Here is a 12,899-nt window from a genome sequence, read left to right as displayed (position 1 = left end):
TTCTCTAGGCGGCAATCGGCCAGACGCCCATGGTTCGCATCAATAACATCGGCAAGAAGGCGCATTTGCAGTGCGAGCTGCTGGCCAAGTGCGAGTTCTTCAACGCTGGTGGCTCCGTCAAGGACCGTATCGGCAAGCGCATGGTGGAGGACGCCGAAGCAGCTGGCCGCATTAAGCCCGGAGACACGCTCATCGAGCCCACGTCGGGCAATACCGGTATGCACCGCGTCAAACTGGTATTCAGATAGACACAGAGACACTAACTCAATCTCCTATGCTTTATAGGCATCGGTTTGGCGCTCGCGTCTGCCATCAAGGGCTACCGCTGCATCATCACGCTCCCGGGTGGGTCTGCCACCGAATACTTACTCAATGTCTGTATACTAACTGAAGTGTGTGTGTGTCCATACAGAGAAGATGAGTCTGGAGAAGGTGAACGTCCTCAAGGCACTGGGCGCGGAGATCATTCGGACGCCGACGGAGGCTGCGTGGGACTCGCCCGAGAGCCACATTGGCATCGCCAAGCGTCTGCAGGCTGAGCTCCCGAATGCGCATATTTTGGACCAGTATGCCAACCCGTCCAACCCGCTGGCTCACTATGACGGCACAGCCGAGGAGATCTTGGATCAATGTGACGGGAAGGTTGATATGGTCGTGATGGGCGTCGGTACCGGTGGTACCATTACCGGTATCGCTAAGAAACTCAAGGAGAAATGCCCCAATGTGATTGTCGTCGGTGTGGACCCAGAAGGCTCGATCCTCGCACTGCCAGACTCGTTGAACGACAAGAACCGACTGCAGCCGTACAAGGTCGAAGGTATCGGCTACGACTTCATCCCGGACGTGCTAGACCGCAGTCTGGTGGACAAGTGGGAGAAGACGAATGACCAGGAATCGTTCATCATGTCCCGTCGTCTGATTCGCGAGGAAGGACTGCTGTGTGGCGGCTCCAGTGGCTCTGCCATGGCTGCTGCGGTACGTGCGGCGTCGATCCTCAAGCCTGGCCAACGTTGCGTGGTTATTCTGCCGGACTCGACACGTAACTACATGTCTAAGTTCTTGAACGACGCGTGGATGTTCGAGAACAAATACGTGGAAAACACGGTGCACACGCGCGAGAACTACTCCAAGTACCGCAAAGAAACAGCCACGTGGTGGTCGGAACAGCGTGTGTCTGTGCTGGAACTACCGCATCCTTCAACGGTACCGCCTCATCTCTCGTGCGCTGCCGCTATTGAGACTATGGAACGTCACGGCTATGATCAGCTACCGGTGGTCAAGGAGGACGGCACGGTGCAGGGCGTCGTGACCATCGGCAACCTGCTGTCCAGACTGTCTTCTGGTCGCGTCATGCGCACTGACCCCGTTGCTGCCGTGACATTCGGCAACTTCAGTCGTGTGACCCACGAGAGCTCGTTGGCGGAGCTGGCCACCATCTTCGACAAAGATTACTTCGCTGTTGTGACGTCTACGGACGGCAAGATCGCTGGTCTTGCCACCCGGATTGACCTGCTCAACTATATCACCAGCACCCGCGACTAAGCGAAAGCAGGAAACGAAAAACTAGATTGGCTAGAATAATGCCGGTACTTCGTTTCGGTATGAAAAAAAAAGAAATAAAAAATCTTTTGGAGGGAAAGTGATCTATCGCTTGTTACTCACTGAGGTCTCGACACTCCATGCCACAAAAATCTGTTTTTGAACAACGGATATTAGTCTCACGGAGGTAATGAGGTACTTCAGTATCATACCGAGTATTATAGCGGAGTTGTACCACGATTGGAGTGTTGGATTTTTTGATAGGTGGACCATGGAGTTATGGTCACGTGACCAACATCCACGCCGATACAAATGTCGCGGTGGGCTCTTCTGCTGTAACTACGCCGTTTGAGACCTTCACGGCAAGGTATTTTGTATCTCAAGCTGAAGACTTGGACCTATAAACCGAGCGGACCAGTGTGAAGACCACGTCATGAACGGTTTTACGAATCCTTTGGACTCTCATGGCGCTGTTCCGATAGAGCTCATTCTGCATTTTGCGGTGAACCAACCAGAAGCTATTTGAAAGGTTGTCAGAACCTAGAAGAAATGAAAGCTATTCTGCTGAAGCTCGCGGTTTTTCTGAGCGCGCTGCAAAGCATCACGAGCGAGCTGAGTATTCCAGACCCAACTGATGGCCATCGCGCCTCTATCATTGAAGCCAAGTCCAAAATGATCCACAACGTCGAGCGAACGTACTCTATCGGCGACCAAACGTTCCAGTTGAACCCAGGCCCAGAGGTGTCTACGTCGTCAATGCTGTACTTCGAGCATCTGGTAATGCAGGCCACTGCACTCACAGCGACGACCAATTTCAATGCGTCCCAGATCGAAACGTTCCTGCAGGAGCGACTTCCGTTTATTTCCGAGAACGATTTCCGGCAAGCGTATGAAGATTTAGCGTCCACCGGAATGATCGAAGAGCCTTTGGCACTGGACTCTAGTGACGAGAACTTCGGCGCTATGCGGCTCAGCATCCTCGGCAACAACTTAAGACTGGTACATGCTGGAGAGTACGGGAACAATTTGAGGGAGATCTCACCAAGTTTGTTTATTGACGTCTGCGGTGAATTGACGTTGTCCAGTACGGTAAAACACCGCAAGTTGTTTGTCGCCGATTTCTCCGATTATGGCGAACTCACCGACGAAGCTGCGAAAGAGTTCAAGTACATCCCCAACGTCGTCGGATTCTTCTGCAATAACGTGGACAAACAACGGCTACTCCCACTGGCGATTACACTAGTGGACTCTTGTCTGACCTACACGAAAGCAGACTCTCCAGGTGAATGGCAAATGGCAAAGATGGCACTGCATGCAACGGAGGTGAACTTTCAGCAGATGCGGCACTTTGTCGAGACCCACTTGATCTCCGTCCCAGTTCAAGTCGAAATGATGCGAAGTCTATCAACCGAACACCCCGTATACGCCTTGCTGGACTACCATTTCTTCGCAGATTTCGGGATGGAGTATTTTGCTAGACGAGAGCTGTTGAGTCCAGGTACACCATACGACCAAGTCACAGGCTATGGCGCTACAGGGTCCGTGCGTGCAGTGATGCGAGAGTTCGAAACAACGTCTGTAGAACTCGATCTTCCAACGGACTTGGCTGCTCGCGAGGTGGAGTCGTTAACCGATTATCGCCTGAATAGGTATGGCATGAAGTACTACAACATCATCAAGAGGTTTGTATGGAAGTACGTGAAGGCGTACTACCCAACCGAGAAGGCTATTCGAGACGACACGGAGCTTCAGACGTGGGCTGAACGGAGCTCCCAACTCGAGCATATCCACGGATTCCCTGTATCGTTTACAGGTTTCGACAATCTTGTGCGAGTATTAACGCATTTCATCTTCGAGAACGCCATCAAACACCATTTCATGAACGGGCATGCGTCATGGCACAGCATCGCGCCTCCGTATCACGCCCCGGCGCTCTACAACAAGCCGTTACCGACTAAGAAAGGCGAGGAGGTGAATCCACTTGACTACGCAGTTCCGAGTGAGACCGTACCCAAGATGGCCTACTTGTACTCGTGGTTCACACGAGAAGTGCCTGTGAACGCCTCGGCACTGCATTTCTACCAGACAGATCCCTTCACAAGCGAGGCTGTACTTGTGGAACCCATTCGAGAATTTCAGCAGAGCATGTACGACATGGAACACTTTGTAGACTTTGCTGAAAGTCATGAAGTGCATCCGATTGATATCTTCAAGCCGTCATCACTGCCATTTTATTCTTTCATTTGAAGCTAGTAAATAACGTTAAAATTTACAACTTTTTTATTCCAACAACTTCAACTTGAGAAATACAATAATCGAGTTTTTTTACAAATCTTGGATGCACCACTTCAACTTGGGATCGCTTTCCGTTCGCGTTTTCATCGCTTGGTCTTGCTCTGGTTCAATAGTAGGTGGCTGTGAGCTTACCGCAATTAAGGATCTCCTCGCGTGCGATCCGCAAGGCGTCGGTATTCGTGACATCGCTAATGCACTGTACGCAGAATACCCGTTTCTTTTCCATCACTGAGACCCGATTTGACGCGAGCATTGCCAGTGTCTTGGCCACGGAGCATCGCGAACACACCTGCTCATTGCAGACAATGCAGATTTTCCGACTTGTGCCAAGGAAACCAAAACTCTTGGAGCAGATTTTGCACAGTCCTGGGGTAGAAGTAGACATGGACAGCTTGCCATCGTTCTTCAATGACATAATGGAATCGCGATTGTTGTTCTTGTGCATGGTCCACAGTAGTTTCTTCACTTGCGCACACTCGACCTTACGCGGATAGGACATCCAGTGCGACGCGATGGCATTCATTGTGGCATTGTTGACGAGTTCGTTCCTGCCCTCGTTCGAGTCGAAGAAGCCACGTACATATATTTGAACGGTTGATGCAGTATTCTGCACGTATAACGAACAAATCGACATGTTGCCGCGAGTGACATCGTAGCTGGCGAAACTGGGAATTTGTTCAAACCCGACGGAATGTGTTAAATGGTAACCAATTCTCTCCCCGTTAGCCGACGTAGCAATGCCAGTTGAGTCAAGACACACATAATCTCGAAGATCTGGTTCAGTGAATAAGCGCCACCTGACGCTAATATGGTGGAATGGGTCGTCTATGGTAGGGCTCACCACCTCATGCAGCACCTTACAGTCGACAATGCCGTCCTGGATGATGAACGACTTGATTCTCATCACCTCGGTGGAGGGGGCCACCACAGCGTACATGAAGTCTTCTAGCTTGCCCACCACCGTGCCCATCAGCATGAGCGATGGCATCTCAAGTGGTTCACCTTTGGTAGCCTTCTCCTTGAAAACCTTAGTGCCCTCTCTCTTTCGCACCTCTTTCCAGCGATTCTTGTTGGACGGAGCTCCGTTCTTCGTAAGCTCGAGAGCGCTGAATTGCTGGACGTTGTGTACCACCAAGGTCTCTGCTAACTCGATTAGTATTGCGTTGTCTTGCTCCGTGCATTGCAGTGGGTTAAGCAAGTGCGAGAATATGTGCGGCTGTGTCGGCATGCTGGTTGTCTCGTGTGACGTGTCTTCCGCGATTCCGTTTACGCTGTGCTCAATCCCAGTCGCCGTCCGCCTTAGCTGCTCCAGACTTGCAGCCTGCCACCGCGTGGTGCTGAAGCGAAAGCCGACAATATCGTTCAGCCGAGTTGTCGTCACGTCAGGAAATAATCGTACCCAATGCCGCTACTGCTGTGGTGACGAGGCTTTCGTGGCGTTCTTTCGAGCGAATAGCGAACCAGACTGCAAGAGAATAAGTAGGGGGCAAGTATTTCTGCCGGAGGTGTAGTACCCGTGCCACACTCGAAAGTGAGGCCCCTTTGGTATCCGGTAAATACCTCAGTCCAGCGTGACATTAATTCGACTGGCGTCGCTAAGCGCGGTGAACCCACTGACGTCGTTTCCAGCACTAGCAACGCTGGTAAAACTCGTCATGTCTTTGCCGCATTTTGAGATTACCCGTTGTTGACAACAGCATCGTCTGTAGCAGCCGTAATGCAACCTTACGGTGCAGCTATTTCATCGTCTCTTCAATTCCAAAGCTGCCGCACCGTTCATAGTTTTTTTGCGTACAGCCAGCGTTGACACAAAAGAAGATCCGAGCGAGTATTTCTTCCCGTATGGTATGTTTGGTAATGCCGGGTAGAAAAATCGTGTGGATGTCTGTAAACATGTCCTGAAAATGAGCCATCCCGGTAACACAAGTGCGACATGTTGTCGATCACCAAGGCAATAATAGAGTCCGATACCTTCGCTAGAATACATCTACCAGTATCATACTGCAGTTCATATCAACTGCCTGTGTCAAGGATTGACGCGTAGATAGCCTTCGCCACCATAAATGCGCCACAAAACTGTAAAAATGAAGACCATGAAACATCGTCAACTAATTTGGCGGCACCCTCCATTATAAGACTGCAAAATAGGAGGCAATGATGTGGCTACATCAGTTTCTTGTGGCAGTGTGAGCCACTCCAGGAACGTGCCAGGGGTAGGTATCCGATTTGACAGGTCAAACACGCACAAGTGCGTGGTGCCCAGCACTTTGCGCAGTCGGTTAAGCCTCTTATATTCCATTGTGTCGGCCACACCATATAAACTCCTGAGGCTTTCAGCATCTACTGCACCTTCAAGATCACATATATCGTGCAGTTCGATCGCAATCCGGTGCGATGTGGCAGAGTGATGGTCACTGCAACCTCCGACGGCGTCTGGACACCTTACGTCCGCCGCATTCCGCATTTGGCTCCCACCCGACCAAGCAGCTTCACCCCCACACTCGTCCACCATGGTCATCGTACGTCTACGCGCTGTGTTCCTGACGTGACGCTGTCTCCACAGTTATTAACGCTGTGATTTTTCTCTATGCAGGCCAACAACGCCACCCTCGAGGAGCAGGACCCGGAGATCTTCAACCTCATTGAGGCTGAGAAGAACCGTCAGTGGAAGTGCCTGGAGCTCATCGCTTCGGAGAACTTCACCTCGCGTGCCGTCATGGACTGCCTGGGCTCGTGCCTCACCAACAAGTATGCCGAGGGTCTGCCGAACGCGCGTTACTACGGCGGTAACGAGGTCATCGACAAGATCGAGATCCTGTGCCAGCAGCGCGCCCTGACGGCCTACGGTCTGGACGCCGAGAAGTGGGGCGTCAACGTGCAGCCCTACTCTGGCTCGCCCGCCAACTTCGCCGTGTACACGGCTCTGCTGCGCCCGCACGACCGCATCATGGGCCTGGACCTGCCCAGTGGAGGCCACTTGACCCACGGTTTCTACACGTACTCTAAGGCTGAGAAGACGCGCAAGGCCGTGTCCGCTACGTCCGTGTACTTCGAGTCGCTGCCCTACCGCGTGAACGCCGACACCGGCCTGATCGACTTCGAGAAGCTCGCTGAGCAGGCTGCTCTCTTCAAGCCCGCTATGATTGTGTGCGGTGGCAGCGCTTACCCGCGTGACTGGGACTACGCCGCCTTCCGCAAGATCGCTGACGACAACGGCGCTCTGCTCATGTGCGACATGGCCCACTACAGCGGCCTGGTCGCCACTAAGGAGCACGCCAGCCCCTTCGACTACTGCGACATCGTGACCACGACGACGCACAAGTCGCTGCGTGGCCCCCGTGCTGGTATGATCTTCTTCCGCCGTGACGAGCGTGGCTTCGAGCCCCGTATCAACAACGCCGTGTTCCCCGCCCTCCAGGGTGGCCCGCACGAGCACCAGATTGCCGGCATTGCCGCTCAGCTCAAGGAGGTGCAGACGCCCGAGTTCAAGGCCTACGTGCAGCAGCTCAAGGCCAACGCTAAGGTCCTGGCCAAGACCCTGACCGACCTGGGTTACTCGATGTGCACGGGCGGCACTGACAACCACCTGATCCTGTGGGACCTGCGTCCTCAGGGCGTCACGGGCTCCAAGCTCGAGAAGCTGTGCGACATGGTCTGCATCACGCTGAACAAGAACGCCGTGCTGGGCGACCGCAGTGCTCTGACCCCGGGTGGTGTGCGTGTCGGTACGCCTGCTCTGACGAGCCGTGGCTTCAAGGAGGCCGAGTTCGTTAAGGTCGCCGAGTTCCTCGACCGTGCTGTCAAGCTGTGCGTGGAGATCCAGAACACGAGCGGCAAGAAGCTGGTTGACTTCATCAAGGGCGCTGAGGCCCACGAGGGCGTTAAGCAGCTGCGTCGCGACGTCAACGCTCTTGCCACGTCCTTCGAGATGCCCGGCTTCAAGATCTCGGAGATGCGCAACAAGACCATTGAGGAATAAGCGCTTCTCTGCCTTGCCGCATGAGAGTTAGTTTGTCTTTCCACTGAAGGCTTCCTATAGATTGTGTGCGGTGCAAATTGGGAGCTGCTTGTTGACAAGCACCTTCCACCTCTGACATAGTAAATGCATGTCATGTGATCCAATCTAAACAACACACACAAACCCCACTCAATATATTCAGCCCACAGTCGATGGCCTCATTCACTCTTACTCTGTCTCCAAGGTCTCCATTGTACTAGTAGTTCTGCGGGTCGACGAGTACGACGTACGTGTCCCCATGAGCTCTTCACGCAGAATAAGCGCGGCGTCGCTCTTGGATCCCTCAGCGATACATTGCGCACAGAAGATGAGCTTCTTATCGTTCACCTTGCTCCGGTTGTGGGACGACATAACACACACCTGCTTCTTCACACAGCAGCGCTTACAGACCCACTCGGCGCAGCACGCACACGCTCTGGGAGACGTCCGCAGGAAGCCGCCGAAGCTGCGTGAGCAGACTCGACAGCGAGATCCTGATTGGATACGGGGACGCGAATTTTGTCCAATCATAGCGATGCCACCAGATGAAGTGGAGCTGGAGCTTTGGCTGCTGCTGGCAAAGGAATCGCGACCTGTCCGCATCCGCATCCACCACACGAGCTTCTTCATCTGCGCGCACTCGACGTAGCGAGCCATCGAGAGCCACTGGGTCGAAATAGTGTGCAGCGAGATGTTGTTCAGCATCTCATTGGTCGAGTGGAAGTCAAAGTAGCCGCGTGTATAGCACTCGACGAGAGTTGGAGTTTTCTGACGGAAGAACGAACACACCGACATGTTGGCTCTTTCCACGCCGTGGCTCTTGAAGACTGGAAGTTGAGCGAATCCGAGCGAGTGGACGAGGTGGAAGCCCACCAGCTCGCCGTAATCGTTGGGCACCAGCCCCGTTGCTTCGATACACGTGTAGTCTCGTGGCTCCGAAAGCGAGTAGTAGCGCCAAGTCACGTTGAGCGTGTGGAACGGATCGTCCGACGACGGACTCTCCACGCAACAGAGCACCTTGCTGTTCACGACTCCGTCTTGTATAAACTTAGAGCGAGCTCGCATGGAGTCGGTGCTTGTTGCAATGGACGCGTACATGACGTCGTTGAGATTACCAGCTATCGTTCCTAGCATCAGTAGTGATGGCATCCCGGACTCTTCCGGGTGAGCAAATCCAGCTCGCATACACGTCGCACTGTCCCCGCTCGGCAATGAATTCTGCGACTGGAACTCCTTGAACACTCGTATTCCTTCCTTACGCTGCACTTCTCGCCAGGTACGCGAGTCCGGAAAGCCATCCTTTGTCAACCGCAGCTCCTTCTGCTGCGTCAGGTTCGTCTCCAGCATACTTACGGATAGCTCTAAGATCGCCTTCATATCCAGGCTCGACAACTGAAGTCGCGGCAACGCTTGCACCATCAGGTCGTCCTTGGACATGACGAGCTCAGCTGGATCCGGAATGGTTGTCTGCTGTGGAGTCTACACGCGGAGAAAAGCGTAATGATTCACGTCATGTTAGCGACTGATTCAAGACATGAGAGATGATACCCACGACCGGCGACAACAGACAGATTCTGAGAAGACGGGTTGTCAAGTAGCGAGAAGAACACCCGCCCACCCTATTTTGCATGTATCACTTACCTCTCTCGAGTAGCAATCTCGAAAAAACCAACGCTGATATCGAAGAAGTCTCGTTGCAAGTGAAGGCAAGTCAGAGAATGCAGTCGACGTCGACACAGGGACGCGAACGAAGTGCAACGAAGGCGACTCATTCTATATCGTGTAGCTTGTGTAAGTGCAGCGAGGCGACTCACAGCTACTTTTGCAACACTCCCCACAGTGGCTCGTTAGTCTTATTCACTATGGTCTTGCGTGATGGAACTCTGGCCACAAGCGGCAAGGCGCATCAGGGTCTGTGCCCAGCGCCACACTGTGTTACAATGGTAGCGCCAGCATGTGTGCCCCCATTAAATGTGCGTAGGATCCATCTGCAAAAGCAGAGTTTCCTGTATTCTGACTTCAATCGAGTCGGAAGGTATCCCGTTTTGAAGTTATCAGTTCAGAATGGACCACAAGTAACTTCTCTATTTATGATAGTTGAAGTGCCATATCAATGTATAGGGGGTCAAAGGCTCTTGCATGCACCAATTCCTAAAAGTCTCACTCTTGGCTCGGTTACATATCGACTCGGAGCTATTGTGTATGGATGATTTTTCTTTTCCAACAGCAGTAGTTACAACTGGGATGTTAACGACTGACTTGGCCTGATCAGCTCAGCTTTCAGTCTCCGCTAGTGCATGTAACACGCTTAGGCGGGATCCACATAGCGCGGTACTCCTCACACGTAAAATTGGAAAGAGGAGGACTGTCGCGATGAAGAGGATTATGATTTCGTTGCCTGTCGACAGTCGACTCGCCTTCTCTATCTTCTCGTGCAAACGGAATTTTGGCGAATGTCAGTCACAATTCACGATAGTACTGAGCACCGGCATGTTGATACGAAACTCCAATATTAATGTGAGCGACTGCCTTTTGGTCACTTGGTCACCAATGCAAAAAGAAACAAGCTTCTGGTGCTATCCACCTCTACGCCTAATTGATGACTAGACACTACTTGCAGTCTGCTGCGCGATACTGTAGCAATTGATACCGCGCAAATTTCTTCTTTGTCTGCATAGCTCTTGCTTCCGAGCGACGGCACAATATAATCCGAACGGAGGCAGCTCCAATATTGGCACAGTTTCAAAAACACTACAAGATTGACTGACGATGGGTAGCTGTGATGAAATCGTCTCGCGCCACAGCACTAGCTTCACTGCGCATGGCGTCGGCTACGCATTGCTTGCAGAACTTCTTCTTGCGTTCTTGAACACATCGCCGAGTGCGGGAAAACAGACACAAAGTCTGGTTAACTGTGCAACGCGAGCACACGTCTTCATCACAGGCTTGACAGACGCGTCGAGAGGCTCCCAGGAAGTGGAAGCTCTTACAGCATAGCTTACACCTCGACGCCGGTATCCTCGCCAGCTCAGGTGCAGGTAGCAGCACGACGGAGCTGCTCGAACTCGATGTAGAACTCGACATCGTGCGAGCGTGCCCAGGATTGGAGATGCTGCCATAACTTCCGAATCCACCGTCACCGCTGTCACTCTCGCTGCCGTCGGAGCTGATGGCCCCTTTGCCGCAGTTGAGAAGCCGAGTCAGCTTCATACTTTGAGCGTATGAGACGAGTTTAACACAGGAAAGCCACTGCGACGCAATCGCGTGCATGGAGATGGAATTCAGCATAGCAACGTTGGTATCAAAGTCGTAATACCCTCTCGCATAGCACTCAACATGAGTAGCTGTTCTTTGTCGGAAGATCCAGCACACCGACATATTGGCACGAGCAATACCTTTGTGCTCGTGGCTTGGGAGTGCGTCGAAGCCTACGGAATGGACGAGGTGGTACGCAACCTGTTCACCGCGCGTTGTGTTGCTATAACCAGCGACGTCTAGACACACGTAGTCTCGAGGCTCGGAGAGAGCATAATGACGCCAGGTTACGTTGAGGAAGTGCATGGGGTCCGCCATCGTCGGCTCAATGATGCGAGCTAGAACCTTGGCGTCGACGATACCGTCGTCCGTGTACTTGGCTTTGGTCAGTATGGCCTCGGTTGAAGCCGCTGCCGAGGCGTATAGCACGTCGTCCAGGTTACCTTTGATCGTACCCATGAGCAGCAGCGACGGTGGTACCTTGGCTGTCTTCGCGGCACTATTCCCAGTGGCTGCTTGAGCATTGATCTGCTGCTGCTGTTGGCGGGTGCTTTCCTTGTAGACTCGAACTCCTTCTCGTTTTTGGATTGACGCCCATTGTCGAGAATCCGGGTGACCATCGGGAGTGACAGCCAGCTCGCTGTATAGGTCCAGGTTTGTCCGGAGAAGCGTAGCCGCGAGTTCCTGCATTATTTTCTCGTCACCGCGCTCAATCTCCAACGCCGGCATCTCGATGCCATTCTTGGCGAGAGGCATCTTTTCCGTACTCGTAATTTTGATCCGTGAGTCTCTGGGCTCGATAATGAGGCCCGACGTTTGTCCTGTTGACTAGAAATCGCGCTTTTGTGCACGTCTTGATTTCTACGCGGGGGCAGTAGACCTTTTTGCAAGTGAGCGAGTGCTGGCCCGTCCGAAGGCTGGCCCCAGGATACCACAAAAAGGCGAGACAGTTTGAAGGCAGACACGAAGGCTGTCGATCTTCGAAACTGGAACGAAAGCGACAAGTCGAGCAATGTTGTCGGCAAAAGGTTGCGTAGGTATCAAGCTGTGCTGGATCACATCTCCGTGGCGAACGCGTTGAGAGTCAAGTCGGTAACGTCGACAAGGCCGTCTTGACGCACCGTAACAAATGTAGTCTGCACCAAAACTGACCAGCGGCTGGCTGAACGTTCTCGCGTGCGAATGATCTGTGGTTTTCTAAAGACCGATAGGCGGAAGAACAGATCTCATCTTACACTACCAACGCAAAAGCGATGACACAGACCCGTGCAGTACGATTCTACTCGCTCTTTTAAGGTGGACTTTGAATTGCAGTATGGAGAGGTATATGAGTCAAGCGAAATACTGGCGGCATTTCGGTTAGCTTGTTGGCGCTGCGTTTCAGATATGCTGAACGTACTCATAGTAGTGTAGCGAAAGTTGTCTTATTCACTTCGAAACACTGGAGTGTCGGAGTGAGTTCACGAAGTGCTCGCTGGATTGAGCGCTCTATGCTCCACAGCAACGTTCATTGCGCGAGTGTTTCTATGCTCTGATTTTTGTTTTTTTATTTTGGCATGTATTAGATGTTAAAAGGATAGACGGATGTCATATATTTTTAAGTAATGAGATTCGGACTCGCTGAATTTTGAGAAATACGGGTATGCTCATGCAATACCATGACATCTACCACGATGCAAAAAGTCTAAAATACTAGGACACCAGTTCTGATAAGACCAAACATTCACAATATGAAGTTCCGGAGTTCGCACGGGCCACGGATATGGTAGCTAGTATCGTTGTATTCCTCTCGAAATTGCCTGGAGTGATCGTT

The 12,899-nt window shown here is 52.4% G+C and overlaps 6 protein-coding genes across 9 annotated transcripts; 3 read left to right on the top strand and 3 right to left on the bottom strand.

The window, feature by feature from the left end:
* Nucleotides 1-119: 119 nt before the first annotated feature.
* On the top strand, nucleotides 120-1,642 carry PPTG_08625. Of its 2 annotated transcripts, XM_008902749.1 has the most exons (3): nucleotides 120-216; nucleotides 286-345; nucleotides 413-1,642. In XM_008902749.1, exons 1-3 carry the CDS (start codon nucleotides 141-143, stop codon nucleotides 1,540-1,542), a joined length of 1,266 nt encoding a protein of 421 aa, XP_008900997.1. In that variant the 5' UTR covers nucleotides 120-140; the 3' UTR covers nucleotides 1,543-1,642. The 2 variants fall into 2 exon arrangements, with proteins under 2 accessions (XP_008900997.1, XP_008900998.1); XM_008902750.1 differs by having other exon boundaries at nucleotides 286-1,642.
* Nucleotides 1,643-1,773: 131 nt separating this feature from the next.
* PPTG_08624 (hypothetical protein) lies at nucleotides 1,774-3,859 on the top strand. Its single transcript, XM_008902748.1, has one exon. It carries the CDS (start codon nucleotides 2,089-2,091, stop codon nucleotides 3,784-3,786), a length of 1,698 nt encoding a protein of 565 aa, XP_008900996.1. The 5' UTR covers nucleotides 1,774-2,088; the 3' UTR covers nucleotides 3,787-3,859.
* PPTG_08623 (hypothetical protein) lies at nucleotides 3,801-5,484 on the bottom strand. The gene is made up of 2 exons (XM_008902747.1): nucleotides 5,234-5,484; nucleotides 3,801-5,171 (listed from the first exon to the last, which is right to left on the bottom strand). Exons 1-2 carry the CDS (start codon nucleotides 5,410-5,412, stop codon nucleotides 3,941-3,943), a joined length of 1,410 nt encoding a protein of 469 aa, XP_008900995.1. The 5' UTR covers nucleotides 5,413-5,484; the 3' UTR covers nucleotides 3,801-3,940.
* An 803-nt stretch (nucleotides 5,485-6,287) lies between these two features.
* On the top strand, nucleotides 6,288-8,023 carry PPTG_08622 (hypothetical protein). The gene is made up of 2 exons (XM_008902746.1): nucleotides 6,288-6,353; nucleotides 6,428-8,023. Exons 1-2 carry the CDS (start codon nucleotides 6,345-6,347, stop codon nucleotides 7,811-7,813), a joined length of 1,395 nt encoding a protein of 464 aa, XP_008900994.1. The 5' UTR covers nucleotides 6,288-6,344; the 3' UTR covers nucleotides 7,814-8,023.
* PPTG_08621 (hypothetical protein) lies at nucleotides 7,816-9,864 on the bottom strand. 3 transcript variants are annotated; one of them, XM_008902744.1, is made up of 3 exons: nucleotides 9,473-9,864; nucleotides 8,213-9,310; nucleotides 7,816-8,125 (listed from the first exon to the last, which is right to left on the bottom strand). In XM_008902744.1, the coding sequence occupies exons 2-3, from the start codon at nucleotides 9,266-9,268 to the stop codon at nucleotides 8,021-8,023; spliced, it is 1,161 nt and encodes a 386-aa protein (XP_008900992.1). In that variant the 5' UTR covers nucleotides 9,269-9,310; nucleotides 9,473-9,864; the 3' UTR covers nucleotides 7,816-8,020. The 3 variants fall into 3 exon arrangements, with proteins under 3 accessions (XP_008900992.1, XP_008900991.1, XP_008900993.1); XM_008902743.1 differs by having other exon boundaries at nucleotides 7,816-9,310; XM_008902745.1 differs by lacking the exon at nucleotides 9,473-9,864 and having other exon boundaries at nucleotides 8,213-9,449.
* Nucleotides 9,865-10,306: 442 nt separating this feature from the next.
* PPTG_08620 (hypothetical protein) lies at nucleotides 10,307-11,968 on the bottom strand. Its single transcript, XM_008902742.1, has one exon. It carries the CDS (start codon nucleotides 11,840-11,842, stop codon nucleotides 10,583-10,585), a length of 1,260 nt encoding a protein of 419 aa, XP_008900990.1. The 5' UTR covers nucleotides 11,843-11,968; the 3' UTR covers nucleotides 10,307-10,582.
* Nucleotides 11,969-12,899: the final 931 nt, after the last annotated feature.

This window comes from Phytophthora parasitica (genome assembly GCF_000247585.1).
Source record: "Phytophthora parasitica INRA-310 unplaced genomic scaffold supercont2.14, whole genome shotgun sequence".
NCBI lineage: Eukaryota > Oomycota > Peronosporomycetes > Peronosporales > Peronosporaceae > Phytophthora > Phytophthora nicotianae.
The sequence above is the reverse complement of the archived record's forward strand: the minus strand, read 5'-3'. Positions and strand labels throughout refer to the sequence as shown.

Coding starts and splice junctions, on each gene's coding strand:
- PPTG_08625 (XM_008902749.1), top strand. CDS start 141: ATGGTGGAGGACGCCGAAGCAGCTGGCCGCATTAAGCCCGGAGACACG. Junction 217..285: donor GCCCACGTCGGGCAATACCG/GTATGCACCGCG, acceptor TATGCTTTATAG/GCATCGGTTTGGCGCTCGCG. Junction 346..412: donor CTGCATCATCACGCTCCCGG/GTGGGTCTGCCA, acceptor GTGTCCATACAG/AGAAGATGAGTCTGGAGAAG.
- PPTG_08624 (XM_008902748.1), top strand. CDS start 2,089: ATGAAAGCTATTCTGCTGAAGCTCGCGGTTTTTCTGAGCGCGCTGCAA.
- PPTG_08623 (XM_008902747.1), bottom strand. CDS start 5,412: ATGTCACGCTGGACTGAGGTATTTACCGGATACCAAAGGGGCCTCACT. Junction 5,172..5,233: donor CACAGCAGTAGCGGCATTGG/GTACGATTATTT, acceptor CTTTCGCTTCAG/CACCACGCGGTGGCAGGCTG.
- PPTG_08621 (XM_008902743.1), bottom strand. CDS start 9,268: ATGTCCAAGGACGACCTGATGGTGCAAGCGTTGCCGCGACTTCAGTTG.
- PPTG_08620 (XM_008902742.1), bottom strand. CDS start 11,842: ATGCCTCTCGCCAAGAATGGCATCGAGATGCCGGCGTTGGAGATTGAG.